Raw genomic sequence first — 23353 nt, forward strand, 5'->3', positions numbered from 1 at the left:
TCAGTGACCATGGTCCCCCTATATCACCTTGGCAGGTACAGCCCATCGCTCAGTGACCATGGTCCCCCTATATCACCTTGGCAGGTACAGCCCATCGCTCAGTGACCATGGTCCCCTATATCACCTTGGCAGGTACAGCCCATTGCTCAGTGACCATGGTCCCCCTATATCACCTTGGCAGGTACAGCCCATTGCTCAGTGACCATGGTCCCCCTATATCACCTTGGCAGGTACAGCCCATTGCTCAGTGACCATGGTCCCCCTATATCACCTTGGCAGGTACAGCCCATTGCTCAGTGACCATGGTCCCCCTATATCACCTTGGCAGGTACAGCCCATCGCTCAGTGACCATGGTCCCCCTATATCACCTTGGCAGGTACAGCCCATCGCTCAGTGACCATGGTCCCCCTATATCACCTTGGCAGGTACAGCCCATCGCTCAGTGACCATGGTCCCCCTATATCACCTTGGCAGGTACAGCCCATCGCTCAGTGACCATGGTCAGATGTGAACTCCACGGATACACAGAATAAAAACACCAGCTTTTAACAGCATACATATCATGTTGAGGAGGTGGGGGGGAACCTGACAGTTTTGGAAAGAGAATTCCTTGCATTCATTGATCTAGCTCCACTTAGAAGGGGCAGGTAGAATGCAGAATTCTGTGAGTGGGGTAGAATTCTGAGAATAACATTAAAAAACTCCCTCTACAAAGGGTTGTAATAGGAGGTATGTCTCTCCCATGCTGGTTTTAGATCAGCTCACTAGTGGGCTGCGGAATAATCTAAGGATGGTCACGCTGTTACCATGGAGGCACTATGGTAATAAGGAAATGAGAGATGTCATTAAGACAGTTTAATATCTAGATAATATATACATTAAATATATACAAAACAGTTTGAAGAAACTGTTGAGGAAGCAACATTTGAGTGGATAAGCAAGTTATAATGCAGTGTCCGGGTTAAACAGTTTGAGTGGATAAGCAAGTTATAATGCAGTGTCCGGGTTAAACAGTTTGAGTGGATAAGCAAGTTATAATGCAGTGTCTGGGTTAAACAGTTTGAGTGGATAAGCAAGTTATAATGCAGTGTCTGGGTTAAACAGTTTGAGTGGATAAGCAAGTTATAATGCAGTGTCTGGGTTAAACAGTTTGAGTGGATAAGCAAGTTATAATGCAGTGTCTGGGTTAAACAGTTTGAGTGGATAAGCAAGTTATAATGCAGTGTCCGGGTTAAACAGTTTGAGACAGAGTGGACGTGGCAGTCATTCATGTGGAACTGTGATGTCAACACCAGTGTCGATTTTGTGGTGTCAACAGCCGAAAATGATGAGTTGGTCAATGGCTCATAGCTGTCATACTGATTCCTATAATGAGAAAGGGAAGAGGGATTAGACATCAACTCCCACTGAGTGACACAAATGGATCAGTTGGCTCCCATGTGTACTTCCTGCTTTCTTACAGGACCTAATCTTTCCATAATCCTTGTTTATGTCTCTAGAGTGACTGATTCCAGGACTGATTCCAGGAAATCCTATGACCATTACAAAACATTACAGTATGCAATATTAATGTGTAGATTTAATGTATTCGTGCTTTTTGTATGGGGTAAATAAACATGTTTATTTCTGTGGTGTGTTTGACATGCTACTCCCAGTCACTGTGCGTACTGATGGGTGCAGCCAGCAGTGGTAAAGCTTGGCTTAGCACTGCCTCCTCCTGGTAGAAACAAGAAATACACTTCTGTCTCTGTTTCTCAACTTTCTCACTCTCTCTCTCTGCTTCTTGGCATTACTAACCATACAACTGTGCAGTTTGGGCTCTCCCATTCCTGAATATCTCTCTTCATTATTACTGCTCTAGAGAGCCACCAGATGCCATGGTTGTGTGAGTGGGCAGCACTGTCAGGGCTTCAAGCACACACACACACACACACACACACACAGCGCTTGTTTAAGCTCGTTCAGTCTTATCATCAAGTTATCTTTATTGTAGTCTCATCCACCAGCCGGCTCTCTCTGTTTCTCTCTGCCTCTGTCTGTCTCTCTCTCTCTCCCATGCTCCCTGTCTCTGTCTGTCTGTCTGTCTGTCTCTCTCCAGTAATTCCAGCCTGGGGACGAGGTTATCTTTATTGTAACAGGGTCAGTGGAACTACGTACCATAAAAGTAGCCAACATGCCGATCCCTCTGCCATAGTTATACATTAATAGAGACCATTACTACCAGGTCATAAACAATGTCACAGAGATGAAGGATATTCACCCTGAAGTCAGTTACCTTAGAACATTAGGTCAATGTGTGAGGCTGTGAAGCAGACAGCATGTCAATGGGCTTGATCTTACAGTGTACCATGTGGTACAATAGTAGGCTATACTGTCTGTTGGACCAGAACTCATCTGGTATCTATTCATCTATTAACAAGTCCATATTACGTATTATTAGGCCTTCAAAAGGAAAAACATTCAGTTGAATAACTGAGTCTGAGCTGTCTACAGTCAAGTAAGAGAGAGGGATCTGTTCCATTTAACAATTAATTATACTCCGAAATGAACATTCCATTAACCGAGATTCTGTCAGTTTGAAAAGATCACTATAAGGACTCTAACACTAGTCCTGCACAAATTGTGAAGGTTGGTTGTTCATCAACCTAGACAGGAAAGGTTCAGAAAAGCCTTGTTCTTTAGTCTAGGATGTCATAAACAAGTGGACTCTGGGACACTGTCGTTGAGCTTTGAAGGGTAAATGAGATGGGTAATCACTTGACAATGGTTAAAACTGAATAGGAGATGTGGTGAAACCGAAGTTTCAGAAGATCAAGACATTTGTAGTTTATTCATCGATAGCCGAGGGCAGGAAACGGAACCTCAAGGTGAGTGTCATTCAAGGGTAGAGGCTTGAACAGGTGGGGCTCCAAACTCACATGCAGGCATTGTGGGTACACACACAAACAACTAGACATAATCTAACAGCACAAATTGGCCACAACGGTGTCCATAGTGCTTTTGGCTGTACATCCAGAAGGGGGCATCTGTGAGTCACTGAGTGCAGCAAAAAACAACTCTGTAGTTACTACTGTAGATGGCCATGCTAGAAAGAACTAAAGTTACGATTTTGTCCGAACTAATGTGTAACTACCTACATTTTTGGTACTCGATTTAGTTAGGTTTAAGGTTTGGGTAATGGTTAAGGTTAGGGGGAGCGGTGAAATGGACTATGTGGTTGTACTGTGCCGTCGTTTCAAGCATGATCACATAGTAACAACTAAGCCACACCCTTCCTCATTTTATGACACACTGGTCGTGTGAGTTCACCAAGGGGTGCAATAGATACTTCTTTATTCAACTGTCACAAAGTGCACCACAGATAGAAAGAGCCAGATGTCTCACCGGATGTATAAATCTGAAGCGTCCATTTTGAACCTCCACTCACTCCGTTTTGTAGACTTGACCCTTCGCCAAAGCTTCAAATGTTTTTGTTGTTTAGGAATGCAAGGGCGAATTGAGTTATTGCCCCAAACACACTTTAGAGAAAAGGAATTCCCTAACGGAAATATGCAAATGCTTGCAAACACGTGCCAATAGGATCTTGCTAGCTCGTGCCTGGATCTGCCCACCTCCTTGCTTGTTCTGTCCAATATGCTTAATTTGCTCACATTAGAAACGACACCGATGAGATATATTGAGTTAGTTGCCAGTATCTTTGGTATACCACGTAATGCCAGGTACAGTACAGGCCTGTAGGGTGTCTATGGTGTCAGGCACATTCAAATCATTAAAAATAAAACCACTGCTTTATTACTATTAACTTCTAAGTGTGACAGTTTTACAATTCTGTTAAAAAGACAGCATTCACTCTCACAACATGTACAGAACTGAGGCCTTGGTCTCTATAGAAATATATGCAAATGTTACATACATTCAACACAAAATCAACATTGGTTTAAGATGCAGGAAATAAACATGTAAAACGATAGGATATTTACATTCCAATTAGACAGCACTGGGTAAAAATTGACTTTACTATTATTGATTATGAGAAGTAAGGCAGTGATCTTGCAATCACATCACACAGTTTAAGATTGTCATTGTAAAGTTTGCTCGTACTGCAGTAAACTTGTTCTCACATGGGTTAAGAAAGAACAGAAATATACACAGAGGTACACACTGGCAGAGTAGAAGTGTGAGCAGGCTTTAAAGGCACATGGCTTAAGTTTGAGCAATTGCACTTTACCAACTGCATATTTCTATATAAGCGCAAACTTTAAATTAAGTATTTTTGCAAACTATCGTATTTCATGTAACAACAGGTATGTTTATATGCATTCAATAATATGATTTGTGTTAATACTCTGATTAATATTATAGTTTGATTAAAACGTTTACATGCTTTGCGAGAAGAACGATTTCCTCTACATTCCGGTGGACAGGTTATATTTAGGCAACCTGAAAATCATCAATCAACATAAACGTTCTATCACATCGATCATATCATTTTGGGAAGCCTATCTGATTCAGAGTTTGGACATACTATATAATGTTTGCATGTGAAAACTATACATACTTTCAGATTTCCCAAACTCACTTCACCTGTGCCAGAAAAGGAGGTTCACGCTGCTCATGATAGCACATGTGCAGATCAAATACACCACTGGAACTGAGATTAAGTTGTTTACATGCCATTAATACACCACTGGAACTGAGATTAAGTTGTTTACATGCCATTAATACACCACTGGAAGTGAGATTAGGATGTTTACATGCCATTAATACACCACTGGAAGTGAGATTAAGGTGTTTACGTGCCATTAATACACCACTGGAAGTGAGATTAAGGTGTTTACATGCCATTAATACACCACTGGAAGTGAGATTAAGTTGTTTACATGCCATTAATACACCACTGGAAGTGAGATTAGGATGTTTACATGCCATTAATACACCACTGGAAGCAAGATTAGGATGTTTACATGCCATTAATACACCACTGGAAGTGAGATTAAGGTGTTTACATACCATTATAATTAGAAAGATTGCGGCATATGCTTACTTCACTTTTGACCTTACACCGATTAAGAAAATCAGAGTAAGGTGTTGACATGACTGATGCCAAACTCTGAGTATTAACCCTAATTAGCTAATATTGAATAATTTGTGTGCATGTAAACATACTCAGTGTAGTAGTCATTGGTGTCATAGGTTTGTCTATGATCCTGAGAATTTGTAAGGTTTAGCAATTTACTTTGCAAATTGTTCTTTCCTGCAAAGCATGTACACTTAATATATATATATTATTTATTTTTTTAACACATTTTTCTCCCCAATTTCATGATATACAATTGGTAATTACAGTCTTGTCTCCTCACTGCAACTCCCGTACGGACTTGGGAGAGGCGAAGGTCGGGAGCCATGCGTCCTCCGAAACACGACCCAACCAACCCGCACTGCTTCTTGACACAATGCCCCCTTAACCCGGAAGCCAGCCACACCAATATGTCGGAGGAAACACCGTACACCTGGCGACCGTGTCAGCATGCACTGGCCCCGCCCGCCACAGGAGTCGCTAGAGAGCGATGGGACAAGGACATCCCGGCCGGCCAAACCCTCCCCTAACCTAGACGACGCTGGGCCAATTGTGCACCGCCCCATGGGTCTCCCGGTCTCGGCCGGCTGCGACAGAGCCTGGACTCAAACCAGGATTTCTAGTGGCACAGCTAGCAACTGCAATGCAGTGCCTTAGACCACTGCGCAACTCGGGAGGCCCTAAGCATGTAAAACTTGTAGTGTACTCAAGGCTTAAAAGGGCTTCTGAAATGAGTAATTTCCACTTTGAAACTTCTGACTTGATTTTCCTGTACAAAAAAAATATATATAAAGGGGCGGCAGGGTAGCCTAGTGGTTAGAGCGTTGGACTAGTAACCGGAAGGTTGCAAGTTCAAATCCCTGAGCTGACAAGGTACAAATCTGTCGTTCTGCCCCTGAACAGGCAGTTAACCCACTGTTCCTAGGCCGTCATTGAAAATAAGAATTTGTTCTTAACTGACTTGCCTAGTTAATAAAAAAAAATATTAACCCCTACAAAATGTATTATAAATACAAAATGTATTATAATCCATATAATTAAAAGTTCCTTTCTGCTGGACTATTTTCCTGCAGTAACAAACTCAGCTTAGCTCAAATTAAGATCCTACATCTGTAACTCAAATTGACCTCTATTTCTCAGATCGGGATGTAACATTCTTTTTGTCATCCAGTGCTCGTTGTCTAGATGTTTGTTTCTCTTGAGCCACAGTGATCCTCTGGCCCACAGATCCACAGCTAAAACACATCAGTAGGAACAAGAGGTCAACACACTGGTAGAGTTAGCCTAAATTGGTTCACAATTAAGAGAATGAGGTGGATGCAGTATATATTATTTTACAGTCAAACTTACCATCCTACAATACCGAATCATCTTTATGATAATTTTCCCTCGCCAAGGCTTCCTCTGCAAAATAACAAACAAAACAGGATAGTTGGAGCGCTCAAAGTCCCATTGCCATCGCTAGATAGACATACCACCATATTGCTAACATCTTAAATATAATACTGTTTATGCCATTAAGCAAACTCATTTATCCAAAGTGACTTACTGTACAGTCATGCATGCATACATTTTTCATTTGGGTGGCCCAGGAGGTTAAAGTTATATTCCTAACTCCTATTTGGTCCCTTCAGATCAAACATAGAAGTGGAAGATGCTGGGCATCATACCTTCCTTCCCCTGCCCCTCTTCAGCTGCGGTTGTGTTAACAGCAGAGTAGGAGACACCTGAGAGACATCTAATGATACTTCTGGTACTATTTCTGCATCATGCAGTCTAGAAGTAGCTCTATGACTTGCCTGTGGATGCAGAAACTCCATTTGATGTGTCAGTGGCTGAAGAGAGAGAGAGAGAGTTTAGCTTAATCATACACAGATCCTGTTTGTTGTGGTCAAGTAAAGGAAACACTTACTAGGTCCCACTTCTCTCTGGTTTCTCCAGAATTCTAGTAATGGAAAACAGAGAAGAGATATTTGAATTAGGTCAGTAATCTCAGCAGTGACTAATGCAAGTAATACACATTTAACATGTTCATCTCCCTTCCACCGGAGCAAAGGGACATGATCGTGAGGAATCGTGATGGCAGCGAAAACAATGAATGGAATTTAAATGAACATTACTACAAAACAATGAATGGAATTTAAATGAACATTACTACAAAACAATGAATGGAATTTAAATGAACATTACTACAAAACAATGAATGGAATTTAAATGAACATTACTACAAAACAATGAATGGAATTTAAATGAACATTACTACAAAACAATGAATGGAATTTAAATGAACATTACTACAAAACAACGAATGGAATTTAAATAAACATTACTACAAAACAATGAATGGAATTTAAATGAACATTACTACAAAACAATGAATGGAATTTAAATAAACATTACTACAAAACAATGAATGGAATTTAAATGAACATTACTACAAAACAATGAATGGAACTTAAATGAACATTACTACAAAACAATGAATGGAATTTAAATGAACATTACTACAAAACAATGAATGGAACTTAAATGAACATTACTACAAAACAATGAATGGAATTTAAATGCACATTACTACAAAACAATGAATGGAACTTAAATGAACATTACTACAAAACAATGAATGGAATTTAAATGAACATTACTACAAAACAATGAATGGAACTTAAATGAACATTACTACAAAACAATGAATGGAATTTAAATGAACATTACTACAAAACAATGAATGGAACTTAAATGAACATTACTACAAAACAATGAATGGAATTTAAATGAACATTACTACAAAACAATGAATGGAATTTAAATGAACATTACTACAAAACAATGAATGGAACTTAAATGAACATTACTACAAATGAAACATAATGCATGTTTCCTACCTCCTTTCCAAGGCATTGATTCTGAAAGAAAAAAAGGAAAAAGGGATTAGTTTCATCAAATCACAACTATTACCCAAGATTACAGACAGACAGACACAGACAGGAAGACAATCATCCTACCTTTCTCATAGATCCAAACTCCTGTGGTATAGAAAAATAAGAATACATTTACTTTGACAATCCACCTCATACATGTGTAAGTAAAATGTGCAATAAATATAATTTGTCCTTACCCGTTTTAGCTCTATGACCAAAAATGAACGATAGAACTCCAGCAACAGCAAGAACAAAGACAGAAATACCAATGAACCTGGCCTTGGTCAACCAGCCATCTGCAGTGAGGAAGGAATACATTTAATGTTAACATTTAGTAAAATATGACACAACTTTCCAGTCCAGATGCTTTTGTACTATCTTCCCAAATCCCTCAGCTACACTGACTATACCAAACATTAGGAACACCTTAATATTGAGTACCTCACCTATCAACAATCCCAGATTCATACATATAGTAGTCTTAGGCTATAACAACATACTGGGCAGTGTAACAACAACTATGAGTGTCCTGTCACCTGGGCCAAATGGGTCTTTATCAAAGACTTCACTGGCCTCGCTCACAGGGTCCTTGAATTGACAGGTGTAGCTGATTTTAGCGTTCACTCTTACGAGAGTCCTCTCACCTGAGCCTAACACCACTGGCTCGCTGACTTCACCTTCCCCAGCAGAGTTCTTCATCTTGCAGAAGTACGTGTAACTGTTGGTTGATTTGCCAGTGTCTCTCTTATTGATATTAATCTGTTTGTCTAAGTCCTCCCACGCCCCCTCTCCCTGTTTCCAGCTGTAGGTGACTGGTTCAGCATCAGTGGTGTTGCCCTCACAGGTCAGATTGCAGGTTTTGTCTGGGTTACAGGAAGAAGTGATTTTGGGTTTGGGGACTGCCTCTGAAAATAGAAGAGATCAAGACAGAACAATGGTTTTATTGGGGGGGGGGGTGCTTGTACTCACTGTTTCGTGCACGCCAGACACACATGCAAACAGACACACCACCATGTTTTCGTTACTTGTCAGGACTTTTTGGGGAGTAAAAATTCATTTCCATTCAAAAGCCTTTAATTTCCTCACACCCTTAACCTTAGCCCGAAAACTGAACTAACCCTAATCATAACCCTAGCCCTAATCTTAACCCGAACTAACTCCTAACCCTAATCATAACCCTACCCCTAACCTTAAAGATGCACTCCAGGATCTTAAGCACACTCAAATTCAGAACATATAGTACAAACTGGATTCGTAACATACAGTATCATACAAAATACAAAAACATTTATTATAATAATAAACAAATAAAAATGGCAAGATGTAACATATCATACGAAATGGATGACGTAGTACCAAAAAAAGGGGAGGACTTTTGGCACACTTGCACCACATTCAAAACTACTGGCTGAAATTATACAAAAGTTTGAGAGTGCATCTTTAACCGTAACCCCAAACCCTAAACCTAACCCTTAAACCTAAAATAGCATTTTTACTTTTCAGGACATGCTAAATGTCCTGACTTTCCAGAATTTTTCTTGTTTTCCTATCTCGTCAGGACATTCTGGTCAAGATTAGAGGTCGGCCGATTAATTAGGGCCGATTTCAAGTTTTCATAACAATCGGTAACCAGCCTTTTTGGATGACGGTTACATTGCAATCCACGAGGAAACTGCGTGGCAGGCTGACCACCTGTTATGCGAGTGCAGCATCAAAAGGACCTTGTGGCAGCAAGGAGCCAAGGTAAGTTGCTAGCTAGCATTAAACTTATCTTATAAAAAACAATCAATCTTCACATAATCACTAGTTAACTACATATGGTTGATGATATTACTAGGTTAACTAGCTTGTCCTGCGTTGCATATAATTAATGCGGTGCCTGTTAATTCATCATCGAATCACAGCCTAGTTCAACGTCGCCAAACGGGTGATGATTTAACAGAAGCACATTCGCGACAAATTGACCTAATCATAAACATCAATGTCTTTCTTAAAATCAATACACAGATGTATATTTTTTAAACCTGCATATTTAGTTAACAGAAATTCATGTTAGCAGGCAATATTAACTATGGAAATTGTGTCACTTCTCTTGCATTCAGTGCAAGCAGAGTCAGGGTATATGCAACAGTTTGGGCCGCCTGGTTCGTTGCAAACTGTGAACTAATTTGCCAGAATTGTACATAATTATGACATAACATTGAAGGTTGTGCAATGTAACAGCAATATTTAGACTTATGGATGCCACCTGTTCGATAAAATACGGAACGGTTCCATATTTCACTGAAAGAATAAATGTAATGTTTTCGAAAAGATAGTTTCCGGATTTGACCTTTTTAATGACCAAAGGCTCGTATTTCTGAGTTTATTATATTATAATTAAGTCTATGATTTGATAGAGCAGTCTGAGCGGTGGTAGGCAGCAGCAGGCTCGTAAGCATTCATTCAAACAGCACTTTTTGCGTTTTGCAAGCAGTTCTTAGCAATGCTTGATCCACAGCGCTGTTTATGACTTCAAGTCTATCAACTCCTGAGATTAGGCTGGCAATACTATAGTGCCTATTAGAACATCCAATAGTCAAAGGTATATGAACTACAAATGGTATAGAGAGAAATAGTCCTTTAATAACAACAACCTAAAACTTCTTAACTGGGAATATTGAATAACTGGGAATATTGAACTATCAGCTTTCATATGTTCTCATGTCCTGAGCAAGGAACTTAAACGTTGTTTTTTACATGGCACATATTGCACTTTTACTTTCTTCTCCAACACTGTTTTTGCATTATTTAAACCAAATTTAACATGTTTCATTATTTATTTGAGATTAAATAGATTTTATTTAAGTATTATATTAAGTTAAAATAAAAGTGTTCAATGTTCATTCAGTATTGTTGTAATTGTCATTATTACAAATATATATATATATTTTGTATATTTTTTGTATATATATATATATATATATTTTTTTAAATCGGGCGATTAATGGGTATCAGCTTTTTTTGGTCCTCCAATAATCGGTTGAAAAATCATAATCGGTCGACTTCTACTCAAGGTAGGAAAACAAGTCCACATACAGAAATACTTACTGATAACAAATAGTTTATATGTCTGGTCAAGCAGTTTGCTGTTGAATTCCACAGAATAATCTCCACTGTCTGTTTTCTTCAATCCACTGATTCTCAGCTCTCCAGTAGTCTGGTCCAGGGTTGTACGCTCTTTGAAGGCAGCATAGATGTCCAGACCACCAAAATCCTTGTCCCACTCTGCCACCTTGTTCTTCCCATGCTTCCATAGGATGCTTGTGATGGGGTCAGTCACTGTGGACTTGTCAGGCGTCAACACGAGCTCACCTCCCACTTTTCTGTAGAGCTGTTCACCTGGAAAACCAGACAATATGTCATACTTGTAACAGAATACCAAGGAGATGAACCAAGGAGATGTAGCCTATCCAGGTTATGAGTCTGATAGCCTATATCTATCTACACATGTATACACAAGGCCTGCAGATTATTGTGGCCTTCTCATCCCATTGCATGAACATATTCCAACCATATTGTTCTGTTTTCTGCCATATATTTATAAATGAGAAAGAAGTTATACTTCAAGAATAAACCCCTAGAGTCTATTGACGCACCGGTGCATCAATCTAAGTAACATAATAGAAATTAATCAAAATATGTCTGTTTAAGCTAGAGATATCTGTATGTGTCATACTTGAGTTAAAGTAAAGACACATTAACAGAAAATGACAAGCAAAAGTGAGTCACCCAGTAAAACACTATTTGAGTAAAAGTCTAAATGTAATTGGTTTGAAATATACTTAAGTATCAAAAGTAAAAATGATTTCAAATTCCTTATATTAAGCAAACCAGACGGCACTTCTTCTTTTTTTTTTTAGATGCATGAATAGCCAGGGGCACACTCCAACACTCAGACATCAATTACAAATGAAGCATTTGTGTTTAGTGAGTCCACCAGATCAGAGGCAGTAGGGATAACCAGGGATGTTCTCTTGATAATTGTGTGAATTGCACCATTTTCCCGTCCTGCTAAGCATTCTAAATGTAATGAGTACTTTTGGGTGTCATGGAAAATGTACAATATTTTCTTTAAGAATGTACTGAAGTAAAAGTAAAAGTTGTCAAAAGTATAAATAGTAAAGTAAAGTACAGATACCAAAAAAATAGTACTTTGGTTAGGCCTCTATGTAACCAGCTCACACTAAGTCTATCTGTCCCACTGGGCACACTGGTTGAATCAAAGTTGTTTCGACAGAACCAACGTGGAATAGACGTTGAAATGACGTATGTGTCCAGTGGATGTAGCCTACAGTAAAAGGTGCGGTCGTTTTTCTTATCGATAGGCCTAAAAACGCGTATTTATTACCACTTTCATGCGATTATGCTGGTGGTAGGTAGACTACTACACATTGTAAAAGCTTCAGTTCACTCCCACGGTCTCCATTTTTTAGGCTTGTGTAGCACATCCGTTGTTTTGGGTGTGGTTTGCCATTCTTGATCTTGTTTCTAAGAAGCACACAACAGCCTAAATGACTAACAAACTACAATTTGCGAATGGCTTCCCACCCATATGTGCTATCGAAAACCATGGATAATCCATGCGCAACAAAACCTACCTGAAACTGTGCAGAGTATTGCTTCCGCAAGAAAGACAGTCAGAAGTGAGATCGACATTTTCTTTGAAATCTCGTTGACAATTCGTCCGATCTATTAACACTGCTATAGAAGTAGCCTGGGTTACATTACGTGTTTCCCTTTCTGAGAAAGCCCCCTTTTCGTAGCCTATGAGGTGAAAGTCAACTTCCTACTAGAGAACTTCTTGATAATTAAATTGCACTGTCGTGTGGCTAAGCATTTGTTGGCTAATGGCTACAATTTTCAACTGTATATATTTTAAATAGTTACAATTTAGATTGTTAAAATGTAACCTAGATTACGGGCTACGTACATTTCTTAATTGTTACAATGTAGCCCCTAGAGAGAATATCCACCCTTCTCTCGAATAGTCTCTTCCTAGTAGTGTATTACTATTTGGCGCCTCCTACGGGATGGCAATGGCATGGCATTGTCTATTTCTTTCAACAATCAGGTTAGAAAACAATTCGACCATATCACTTTCAGAGGTCATAATAATAAAATACAATATAGAACTCAAGTCCTTCACTGAAACAATCAAAATATCAAACACCTCAAATTAACACAGGTTTGGCAGATAGATTCAAGTGCATTTGCTTTGCAGCAATATTATGAAGTGTGAATATTTCTGCCACCCACACAGGAAAACGGTTCCAAATAAATTACATTATAAGGTGCTCCTCCAGCCATGTTATCTACATGATAAAATGTCCATGTGGGCTGTGTTATGTAGATAAAACCTCTCGTTCTCTCAAACAGAGAATTAGTGAACATAAAAGTTCAATCAGGAGAAACGACAGGGATTATCCAGTCTCATTACATTTTAATGACCAAAAACAGGACATTTCTACCTTTAGATTTTGTGGCATAGAGAAAGTAAAGATATCAGACAGGGGAGGGGATATACAGTAAACAACACTCTGAGCAAAATATGTTTTTGGATTTTCACCCTCCAGACATTATTCCTAAAAGGTCTTTATGATGAAATTCCAATGCATGGTACTTGAATATGAACATGAACTAATGCCACCACTTCAACCTACTCTGGCATTTTTTTCTTGCACTGTATGTACTGTACACAAGGAAAACTTACTTGATAGATTGATTTCCTCATTGTGGTTTTACATAAGTGTTTAATACATTTTATGTACACACTTTATTAGAATACTTATGAAATGAACATTGTTATATTTGGTATCACGTTTATTTCCCCTTGACTCCAACCTCATTTGCTGCATTGAAAGGATGTGGGTGGAGCAATGTCTACATAAGGGAGCAAATGAAAAACACTCATTAAAGCTCTGATGAAGACCTCGAGGACGATACGTTAAGCTTAATAAAATGCAGCGATACTACCAAGAGCAGTGTGCGGGTTTCTTCTTTTCTCTCTCATGTTATTCAGTTGTTACCATGCACCTGCTACAAAGATAGCTCAGATGTGCCTTTTGAATGGAGGTCATAATAATAGAATCCGATATAGAACTCAACTCCTTTATAGAAAATATATAAATATTACATCACAGATTAATGTTCAGATATATTTGAGAAAAAAGTCAAATTCAGGTGACAAAATTCTATTGTGAAAACAGATATGCTTAGATATATACCAGATGGTAATTTGAAGGAATTTGACAAAGACAATTTTAATATTAAGGTATTAAAACAAATACACATGCACCACTGTTGTTAGTAATAACATATCTCAGTACTGCAGAGCTCTCTCTTAGTAATAAAATATCTCAGTACTGCAGAGCTCTCTCTTAGTAATAAAATATCTCAGTACTGCAGAGCTCTCTCTTAGTAATAAAACATCTCAGTACTGCAGAGCTCTCTCTTAGTAATAAAACATCTCAGTACTGCAGAGCTCTCTCTTAGTAATAAAACATCTCAGTACTGCAGAGCTCTCTCTTAGTAATAAAACATCTCAGTACTGCAGAGCTCTCTCTCTTTACAAGGCAGATGAGAATGAGCTCTACCCCTCAGGCCTGGTTCCTCTCAACCAATATCCTCTCCCTACAGTATACCTTGCTTGGGGGTGGGGGGGGTGCATAAATGACTCTGTCCCAATACTTTTGTAGCTTTGTACTTCATCTGATTGAATGCAAGTTAATATGTGCAACGTTTGCTTGTTTTCCCTCATTTTAAATGTACATTTCATTTAAAACATCTCCAACAGTTCAAACATGTTTCTCTCTTCTTGGTCATTTGTCTCAATGTAACAGATATGGAATCATGTAGTGAGAGCCTTCAAACCCCATGTTTCTGCTCCTCAGTTACTCCACCAGGAAGACCACCAGCTGGAAGGAAGCAACAGAGGAAAGAGCTCATGAGACAAAACATTACTAATGACTAGGGCCAGGAGTTTTTCCTGGTCAGGTCACATGGTCTGGAAAAACTCTTGTTCTTATGTTATAAATGCAACAACAGGTGTTCTTCCTTTCCTTTAAGAATTCCAGCACCAATCTGACTTGAACTTTGTATCCAAATTAAAATAAAAAATACCACATGTTGATCATCAAACATAATAACAATGTGACCACTTCCTAATGATTTCTTAATAAATGTTGTGGTTGGTGTCTTTCTCAGACTCTTACTTACCATCCTAAAACACTGGATTCTTTACTGGTGGTCTTTCTACTCCATCAACAGGTTGGCTTCTGGCAAGAAACACAACAGAAGAATTGGACTTAATCATACACACACGCAAGCGCACACATGCAGGTCAGCACACAAGTGCACACACACATCCCTGCTCTCCCTTCACACCCTCATAAGCTACAACAATCAAACAGTACAGGCATTTCCTAGTTTGTCTTTTCTGGACCACAAACTTGCTCTAACAATCCTCAAGGTAAACAACATAGTAGATGGCATAATTCCAGGTGAATGCCACTGTTTCTTACCATCAGGCTTTGACTCATCTTTAGGACTGTTGGATCTGCTGACTTCAGCTGCTAATGAGAATAGAAGGACAAACGTTCTCTAATCAGATACTTTGAAAGAAACAGCATATTATGTTGAACTTTTAAGAATCAGTCTTTTACAGCAGTGTTTCCCCTAGGATTGTTTTCAGCAGTGGTGGCATGTGCATCAAGAGGGGGGTTACTCATCACAGCACATTTTCCAACAGCATAATACACTTTTTATATATACACTAGTCCACACACTGCTAACTTTAAACTCACATTAGTAAGCACCTTCTCATACTGTATGTAGACGTCACTAAAACATGTTCTTCAAATAAATGCCACCACTAATAATATGACAAACACATTTCTGTGTTAGTGTTACTACCCGTGTTCATTTTGTCACCCATTTTAGATATAGTTTTAGTCTTTATGACTAAAATACATTTTAATCTTAGGCCCATATTAGTAATATCATCCTTAGTTTGAGTTATTATCAGGCTACTGGACGATCCTAGTCCTAATTTAGTAATTGTAACTTTCTTTTGTTTTATTAAAAAGTTCATACAAACATCTAACTTAACTTCCATCATGCACATAATGGCTTCCACTGACTTAACCACAACCATTTCAGTCACATAATAGTCAGTGCATTATTTTCTATAAAATCATGTATATATTTAGGCTACCGCCTGGGAGCTGTGTAGGAGAGCCGTGCAGATCAGCTCATTCAGATCCCGCAACTGAAAGATGTCAATTCTGCCAACGAGAGGATTGTATGACATATTCTGCATGCATGCTTATGATTGGACTGTCACGCCCTGACCTTAGTATTCTTTGTTTTCTTTATTATTTTGGTTAGGTCAGGGTGTGACATGGGTGATATGTGTGTTTTTTTTGTCTCATCTAGGGTGTTTGTACTGTCTAGGGTTTTTTGTAGATTTATGGTTTTTTTTCCATCTAGGTGTTTACGTAGGTCTATGGTTGCCTGGATTGGTTCTCAATTAGAGGCAGGTGTTTATTGTTGTCTCTGATTGGGAACCATATTTAGGCAGCCATCTTTTTTTGGATATTTCGTGGGTTATTTTCTATGTTATGTTGCACGTTAGCACATTGTTTATATAACGGTCACGGTCGTTTTGTTGTTTAAGGGTTCTTCGTGTTCTTCATTGAATAAAGAAGAATGTATTCTAACCACGCTGCGCTTTGGTCCCCATATGACGATCGTGACATGGACAAAACAGATGAAAATGAGTTTCAAGTCAAATTGAATGTCCATTAGTCTCATGGGGAATTCTTGTCACATTTTCGTAGACTAACATTAAAGTAATTTGTAATAGTTCTCGTTTTTTTCCAAAGGGCATCATGTCTCGTTATCGTCGTAGTTTTAGTCAGGAAAAATAGGTAGTTGACAAGTATTTTCCGTCATAGTTTATTGTTGACGAAATTACACTGGTTAGTGGGCTGATTGTTTTTATTCTGATTAATGGAGTAATCTCTAGAACAGCAGTTCCCAACCTTTTCTGTTCCGGGAAACACCCAGTGATGCCAATTTAGCAATTTTGTTGCTAGATTTAGAAACTTTTTGAACTACCCTGGCAACTTTCTTTTTCAAACAGCAGCACCTAGCAACAAATTTAGCTACTTTAAAAAATGTATTTGAACTTTTAGCAACTTTTGAAAAGTGACAAACGCTAAAATGCATTATCCCTCTAAATGACACAACTGATTTTCTCTGTCACAACACACGTGCCTGGCTGCAAAAGTGCATTGTGAGTGACGTCAGCAGCAGGCGCTCAGCTTGTGCACAGGCAGCAGCAAGCCAGCATTGTTGGCTGACTGCAGCAGCAGTAGTACGCGTTCGACAAGACAAACCCAATGATTATAGTTGGTCACAAATGTTTGATCTTGAACAGAACTTAAAACATCAACATGCCTCAATCAAAATTGTACAGCCAGAAGTACAGCTAAAGAGTGAGAGTCTGTACCTGAATTTAAAGGGTGGCTGAAGCCAGTAATTGGGAATGATTGACGTGCATACTGTGCGTACTATGAGGTTTCTGTGTTATGCACTATAGCCCGTTACCATATATGTGATTGAATATTATCTGCTGTTGGCTTGTGTGGATGTATGTGTTATGCAACATAGCTGACTTCAAACATTGTTAACAGTTTCAGGGCCATGGGCCTTTCTCATGATGGAAAAATACAGAATAACATGAAGACAGGAACTGTGCAATGAGTTGGGGGGAGGCACATTCAGAACGTAGTGTTGCGAGAACAAATGGTATTTTGTTAGATAACAGGAGCCAGGTGCCTGATAACTGTATATTCTACACAGCTACAGCGACTGACCACTGAAGCGCACAGGGGGGTGGGACCAGCTTCTGCGCCAACAATCAACGATAGGCTGGGTGAGTATAAACCACGCCCAGTCTCTACTCTGTGACAGGCCGGCTCGGAAGCAGGAACTACCTCTGTCAGAGTATATTTATAATATCTTTGTCAAGAACAAGTCAGTTCTCTTTTTGCCCTGCGAGAATTGCATTTACCACTTATTGCTTAGCTAATAAAAAATACATAGCATACAATCGGTGACTCAGTGTCATACTTATCCTGATACCAGATTCGAATTGACGCAACCCGGACAGTACTGCAAATCAGACATGCCTGCAAAAATGTATGACATAGGACAACAAAATCAAGGTATTGGAGTGGCCATCACAAAGCCCTGACCTCAATCTTATAGAAAATGTGTGGGCAGAACTGAAAAAGCGTGTGCGAGCAAGGAAGCCTTCAAACATGACTCAGTTACACCAGCTCTCTGTCAGGAGTAATGGGCCAAAATTCACCCAACTTGTTGTGGAAAGCTACCCAAAACGTTTGACCCAAGTTAAACAATTTAAAGGCAATGCTACCAAATATGAATTGTGTATATGTAAACTTCTGACGCACTGGGAATGTGATGAAAGAAACTAAAGCTGAAGTAAATCTTTCTCTCTTCTATTATTCTGACATTTCACATTCTTAAAATAAAGAGGTGATTTTAACTGACCTAAGACAGTACATTTTTATTAGGATTAAATGTCAGGAATTGTGAAACTGAGTTTAAATGTATTTGGCCTACGGTGTATGTAAACTTCCGACTTCAACTGTATATATATATATATATATATATATATATATATATATATATATATATATATATATATATATATATATATATATATATATATATATATATTCAGGCAAAAGAATAACTGAATTTGATAAACTAAACAAAAAAGACCACAGATGACAACTGCTTTGATGCAGATTGTAAAATTATAAGGAAAAAAACTTAGAACGCTATCCAACCAAAAGCACAGAGACCCAAATAATGGTGAATTACGCCTTCATTACTGTGAGACTTTAAAACTCTATAAATGTACACTCAGAACCAAAAAAGCACAGTACAACAGCAAGCAGCTGACACTAATTGAGGAGTCCATAAACACAAACAACTTCTGGCAAAATTGTAAAAAATACAAAATAAATAAAAACCTGAGGAATTAGCGAAACAAAATGGTGACATATGGACAACCCATTTTAAAACAAACACTCTACAACACCGTTCAAATTGACAGAAATGCAGAACAATGCCAAATTCATGAGAAGTTATAAAGGACAATCAAAATCCATTGGACTTCCCAATTACTGACCAGGAGCTCTATAAGAAACTTCAGGCCCTCAAATTTAAAAAAGCATGCGGACCTGATGGCACCCTAAATGAGATGCTCAAACTCACTAGTGCAAAATGTAAATTGGCTATATTAAAAGTTTAATTTGATCCTGAGTGTAGGTTATTTCCCTGACATAACTCATAACTCCAATCTATAATAACGGAGACAAATTTGAGCCTAACAATTAGAGGCATTTGTGTGAATAGTAACCTGAGGAAGGTTTTCTGTATTATTATAAATGCAAGAGTTCTAAACTTCCTTAATAAGCACAATGTCTTGAGTAAAAGCCAAATTGGAATTGTACAAAAACATTGCACGACTGATCATATTTACACCCCGCACACCCTGATAGATAAACATGTCCACCAAAATATACGCTTGCTTTATCGACTTCCAAAAACCATTTGATTCTATTTGGCATACAGGACTGTTCTACAAATTTATTGAAAGTGGTGTAGGGGGTAAAACATATGACATAATTGAGAGAGAGATCCAGGTGGGACTGAATAAGTCTTTGGTATGGTAGAGTAGCCAGACAGAAGTCACTCCTAAGTAAAAGGCACATGACAGCCTGCTTGGAGTTTGCCAAAAGGCACCTAAAGGACTCTCAGGCCATGAGAAACAAGATTCTCTGGTCTGATGAAACCAAGATTGAACTCTTTGGTCTGACTGCCAAGTGTCACGTCTGGAGGAAAGCTGCCATCATCCGTACGGTAAAGAATGGTGGTGGCAGCATCATGCAGTGGGGATGTTTTTCCAGTGGCAGGGACTGGGAGACTTCTCAGGATCAAGGGAAAGATAAACGAGGCAAAGTACAGAGAGATCCTTGATGAAAACCTGCTCCAGAGCACTCAGGACCTGACTTGGGCACACAGCCAATACAATGCATGAGTGGCTTCAGGACAAGTCTCTAAATGTCCTTGAGTGGCCCAGACTTGAACCCGATCAAACATCTCTGGAGAGACCTGAAAATAGCTGTGCAGCGACACTCCCCATCCAACCTGACAGAGCTTGACAGGATCTGCAGAGAAGAATGGAAGAAACTCCCCAAAAACACATGTGCCAAGTTGTAGAGCCATACCCAAGAAGACTGGAGGCTGTAATCGCTGCCAAAGGTGTTTCAACAAAGTTCTGAGTCAAGGGTCTGAATACTTATGTAAATGTGGTATTTCAGTTTTTCACCTCCTTTGCTTTATCATTGTGGGGTTTTGTGTGTAGATTGATGAGGGGGGCGATTTAAATACATTTTAGAATAAGGGTGTAAGTAACAAAATGTGGAAAGATCTAGTGGTCTGAATACTTTCCGAATACACTGTACAGCTTTGCGTTATTTAATGGTAGGCCTATACATATGAACAATGTAGCCTATTGGTTTTGCTCTGAGGTGAGCCCTGACGCCATTTCAATATCCTTTCATCGCGCTGACTGCCGATACTTCCCATGCTCCTGACTGTGTTGTTCTCAGAATGCGCTTTTATTCTTACTGCCACATCAGCTATGAATAGAGAATATACGCTTAGTTTGATGTAGTTTGCTTTTCTGAAACTCCCACATGAAATATTGCGCACCCGGAGAAGTTGCCATTTGGCTTAGGTTATTTATTCAGTGCAGTATCACAAATTCGACAAAATTGTAGCCTACCTATAGTTGTATTTTCTTCTATAGCCATCCTGTAAGAACCATTGCTAGCCTAGTTCATCCCATCCCGTCAAATTGTTATTCATAGGCATGGGTTTTTACCTGTTCCGGAGAACAGTGGGCGCCAGACACAGATATAAGCATGTACTGATGAGCGTCAGCCTAGACATATTGTTATTGTTGATAGTTTGTAAAGATACTTTAATTCATTAGGTTAAAATGAGCCATGCTAGCTAACAGGTATGTGGCTAGTTCATACCGCTGTGAAGCCACTATGGAGAACTGGATACTGCGTCCAAGAAGTCCCGCACGTTATTTTCAAAGGTATCTACCACAGCCACAAAAACAACCATTTCTATATTGTAATAATTCATGAAAACAAAAATGTTATTTTTTTTAAATTTAAGTTTAGGGATATGGTTAACGGTGTGGTTAGATTTATAATCATCACATTTTAAAGAAAATGCATGTTAGAAATAGGCGGGGTTTATGACTTTGTTGCTGTGGTAACTAGTGACGACCCGGATCATGGACCGTCTGTATCCGGGTTGCACCCGGTTTAAACGCTAGGTTGAAACTTTAGCTGTGTTCGAATACTCATACTAACCATAGTGTAACGACCCTGGGTTTATAAACTCGGATATTGACTTTGTCGCTTGAGCATACATTTGCGGCACAGTCGATAGCGCGCTGGACTTCGGGCTAGAAGGTCGAGGGTTGGAGACCTGCTCCCTGCCTGGTTCATTACAATATTATTTGTGAGGTGAATTGAGTATATATTTAGTATGTCAAAAGATTCCCGGATGTTGTTCTAAATTCGCCAAAATAGGAAGTATAATTCAGTGGAGGGGTCTTTGGAAGATGGCGGCGAGTGCAGATGAGATTTTATCTTTTATCCCTCTCAAACTTACATAAATGTAACAGAACTTGGCTTATAGTAAACACAATAGAGAACAACGCTTACTTGACCGCTAATTTGATCTGAAACTTGGAAAAATGGAAGAAAAGAATGTGCTAAAGATCAAAGGAGGAGAAGGCAATTGCTAGCTGAGCACTCATACATCGGAGAAAAAACGCCACCTGAAATGGAGGAATCTGGACACTCGGTTGATTCTGAAAATCCAGTCAATAGTCCCGCACCCAAAAAGTCACAGAAAGAATTGTCTTTGCGCGAACTCCAGGTCAACATAATCAACATAATCGATGCTGTCTCTGCAAAGATAAACAAAAGAGCCGATGGTCTGGAGAAAATGACATGCGAAAACACATAAAAAATCATTGACCTCGAGACCTCTGAATCATGCATACAATAGTATCGAAGAGCTTAAACTTGCAAACACTGCTACTTCTGAGAAATGCACTGCACAGGAGAAGATCATCGCAGACATGCAAGAGCGCTTATCGGAAGCAGAGCGATACCGGAGAAGGTGGGGGCTACGGCTTTATGGTGTCCCGGAGGACCAGGGTGAGAATGTGAAGCGCATATGTAACTGATGTGAAATGGATAGCTAGTTAGCGGGGTGCACGCTAATAGCGTTTCAATCGGTGACGTTACTTGCTCTGAGACCTTGAAGTAGTTGTTCCACTTCTTCTGCAAGGTCCGTGGCTTTTGTGGAGCGATGGGTAACAATGCTTCGTGGGTGTCAGTTGTTGATGTGTGCAAAGAGTCCCTGGTTTGAGCCCAGGTAGGGGCATGGAGAGGGGCGGAAGCTATACTGTTAAATTGGTGCCGTGACCCGGATCACTGGTTGCTGCGGAAAAGGAGGAGGTCAAAAGGGGGGGTTGAGTATAACCGATGTGAAATGGATAGCTAGTTAGCAGGGTGCGCGCTAATACCATGCAATAAAATGCAAATTAATTACTTTGGGGGGTTTGTATGTCTATGGTAAAATGCAAATGAATTACTTTAAAAAATCATACAATGTGATTTTCTGGATTTTTGTTTTAGATTCCGTCTCTCACAGTTGAAGTGTACCTATGATAAAAATTACAGACCTCTACATGCTTTGTAAAGGAGGAAAACCTGCAAAATCGGCAGTGTATCAAATACTTGTTCTCCCCACTGTATGAGATGAGTAATGTTGGATATGTAAACATATAAAAGTGGCATTGTTTAAAGTGGCTAGTGATACATTACATCAAGATAGCAAGATGCAGTAGTTGGTATAGAGTACAGTATATACATATGAAATGAGTAATGTAGGCTATGTAAACATTATATGAAGTGGCATTGTTTAAAGTGGCTAGTGATACATTTATTACGTCAATTTTTCCATTATTAAAATGTCTGGAGTTGAGTCAGTATGTTGGCAACAGCCACTCAATGTTAGTGATGGCTGTTTAACAGTCTGATGGCCTTGAGATAGAAGCTGTTTTTCAGTCTCTTGGTCCCTGCTTTGATGCACCTGTACTGACCTCGCCTTCTGGAT

The 23353-nt window shown here is 39.2% G+C and overlaps 1 protein-coding gene and 1 long non-coding RNA gene across 5 annotated transcripts; both read right to left on the bottom strand.

Annotated features, from left to right (window-relative positions):
- Window positions 1-841: 841 nt before the first annotated feature.
- LOC112266354 (SLAM family member 8) lies at window positions 842-13027 on the bottom strand. Of its 3 annotated transcripts, none has more exons than XM_024443744.2 (10): window positions 12640-13027; window positions 11090-11380; window positions 8644-8904; window positions 8197-8295; window positions 8084-8104; window positions 7964-7984; window positions 6991-7023; window positions 6878-6913; window positions 6429-6482; window positions 842-1366 (listed from the first exon to the last, which is right to left on the bottom strand). In XM_024443744.2, the coding sequence occupies exons 1-9, from the start codon at window positions 12695-12697 to the stop codon at window positions 6433-6435; spliced, it is 870 nt and encodes a 289-aa protein (XP_024299512.1). In that variant the 5' UTR covers window positions 12698-13027; the 3' UTR covers window positions 842-1366; window positions 6429-6432. The 3 variants fall into 3 exon arrangements, 2 of the variants coding, with proteins under 2 accessions (XP_024299512.1, XP_024299511.1); XR_006078752.1 differs by lacking the exon at window positions 842-1366 and adding an exon at window positions 6242-6313 and having other exon boundaries at window positions 6749-6913; XM_024443743.2 differs by lacking the exon at window positions 842-1366 and adding an exon at window positions 6242-6313 and having other exon boundaries at window positions 12640-13026.
- A 443-nt stretch (window positions 13028-13470) lies between these two features.
- LOC112266355 lies at window positions 13471-21341 on the bottom strand. Of its 2 annotated transcripts, none has more exons than XR_002955932.2 (4): window positions 21027-21341; window positions 15562-15612; window positions 15257-15315; window positions 13471-14955 (listed from the first exon to the last, which is right to left on the bottom strand). It is a non-coding gene; the product is annotated as an uncharacterized LOC112266355 (long non-coding RNA). The 2 variants fall into 2 exon arrangements; XR_002955931.2 differs by having other exon boundaries at window positions 20928-21340.
- Window positions 21342-23353: the final 2012 nt, after the last annotated feature.

This window comes from Oncorhynchus tshawytscha, linkage group LG14 (assembly GCF_018296145.1).
Source record: "Oncorhynchus tshawytscha isolate Ot180627B linkage group LG14, Otsh_v2.0, whole genome shotgun sequence".
Taxonomy (NCBI): Eukaryota; Metazoa; Chordata; class Actinopteri; order Salmoniformes; family Salmonidae; genus Oncorhynchus; species Oncorhynchus tshawytscha.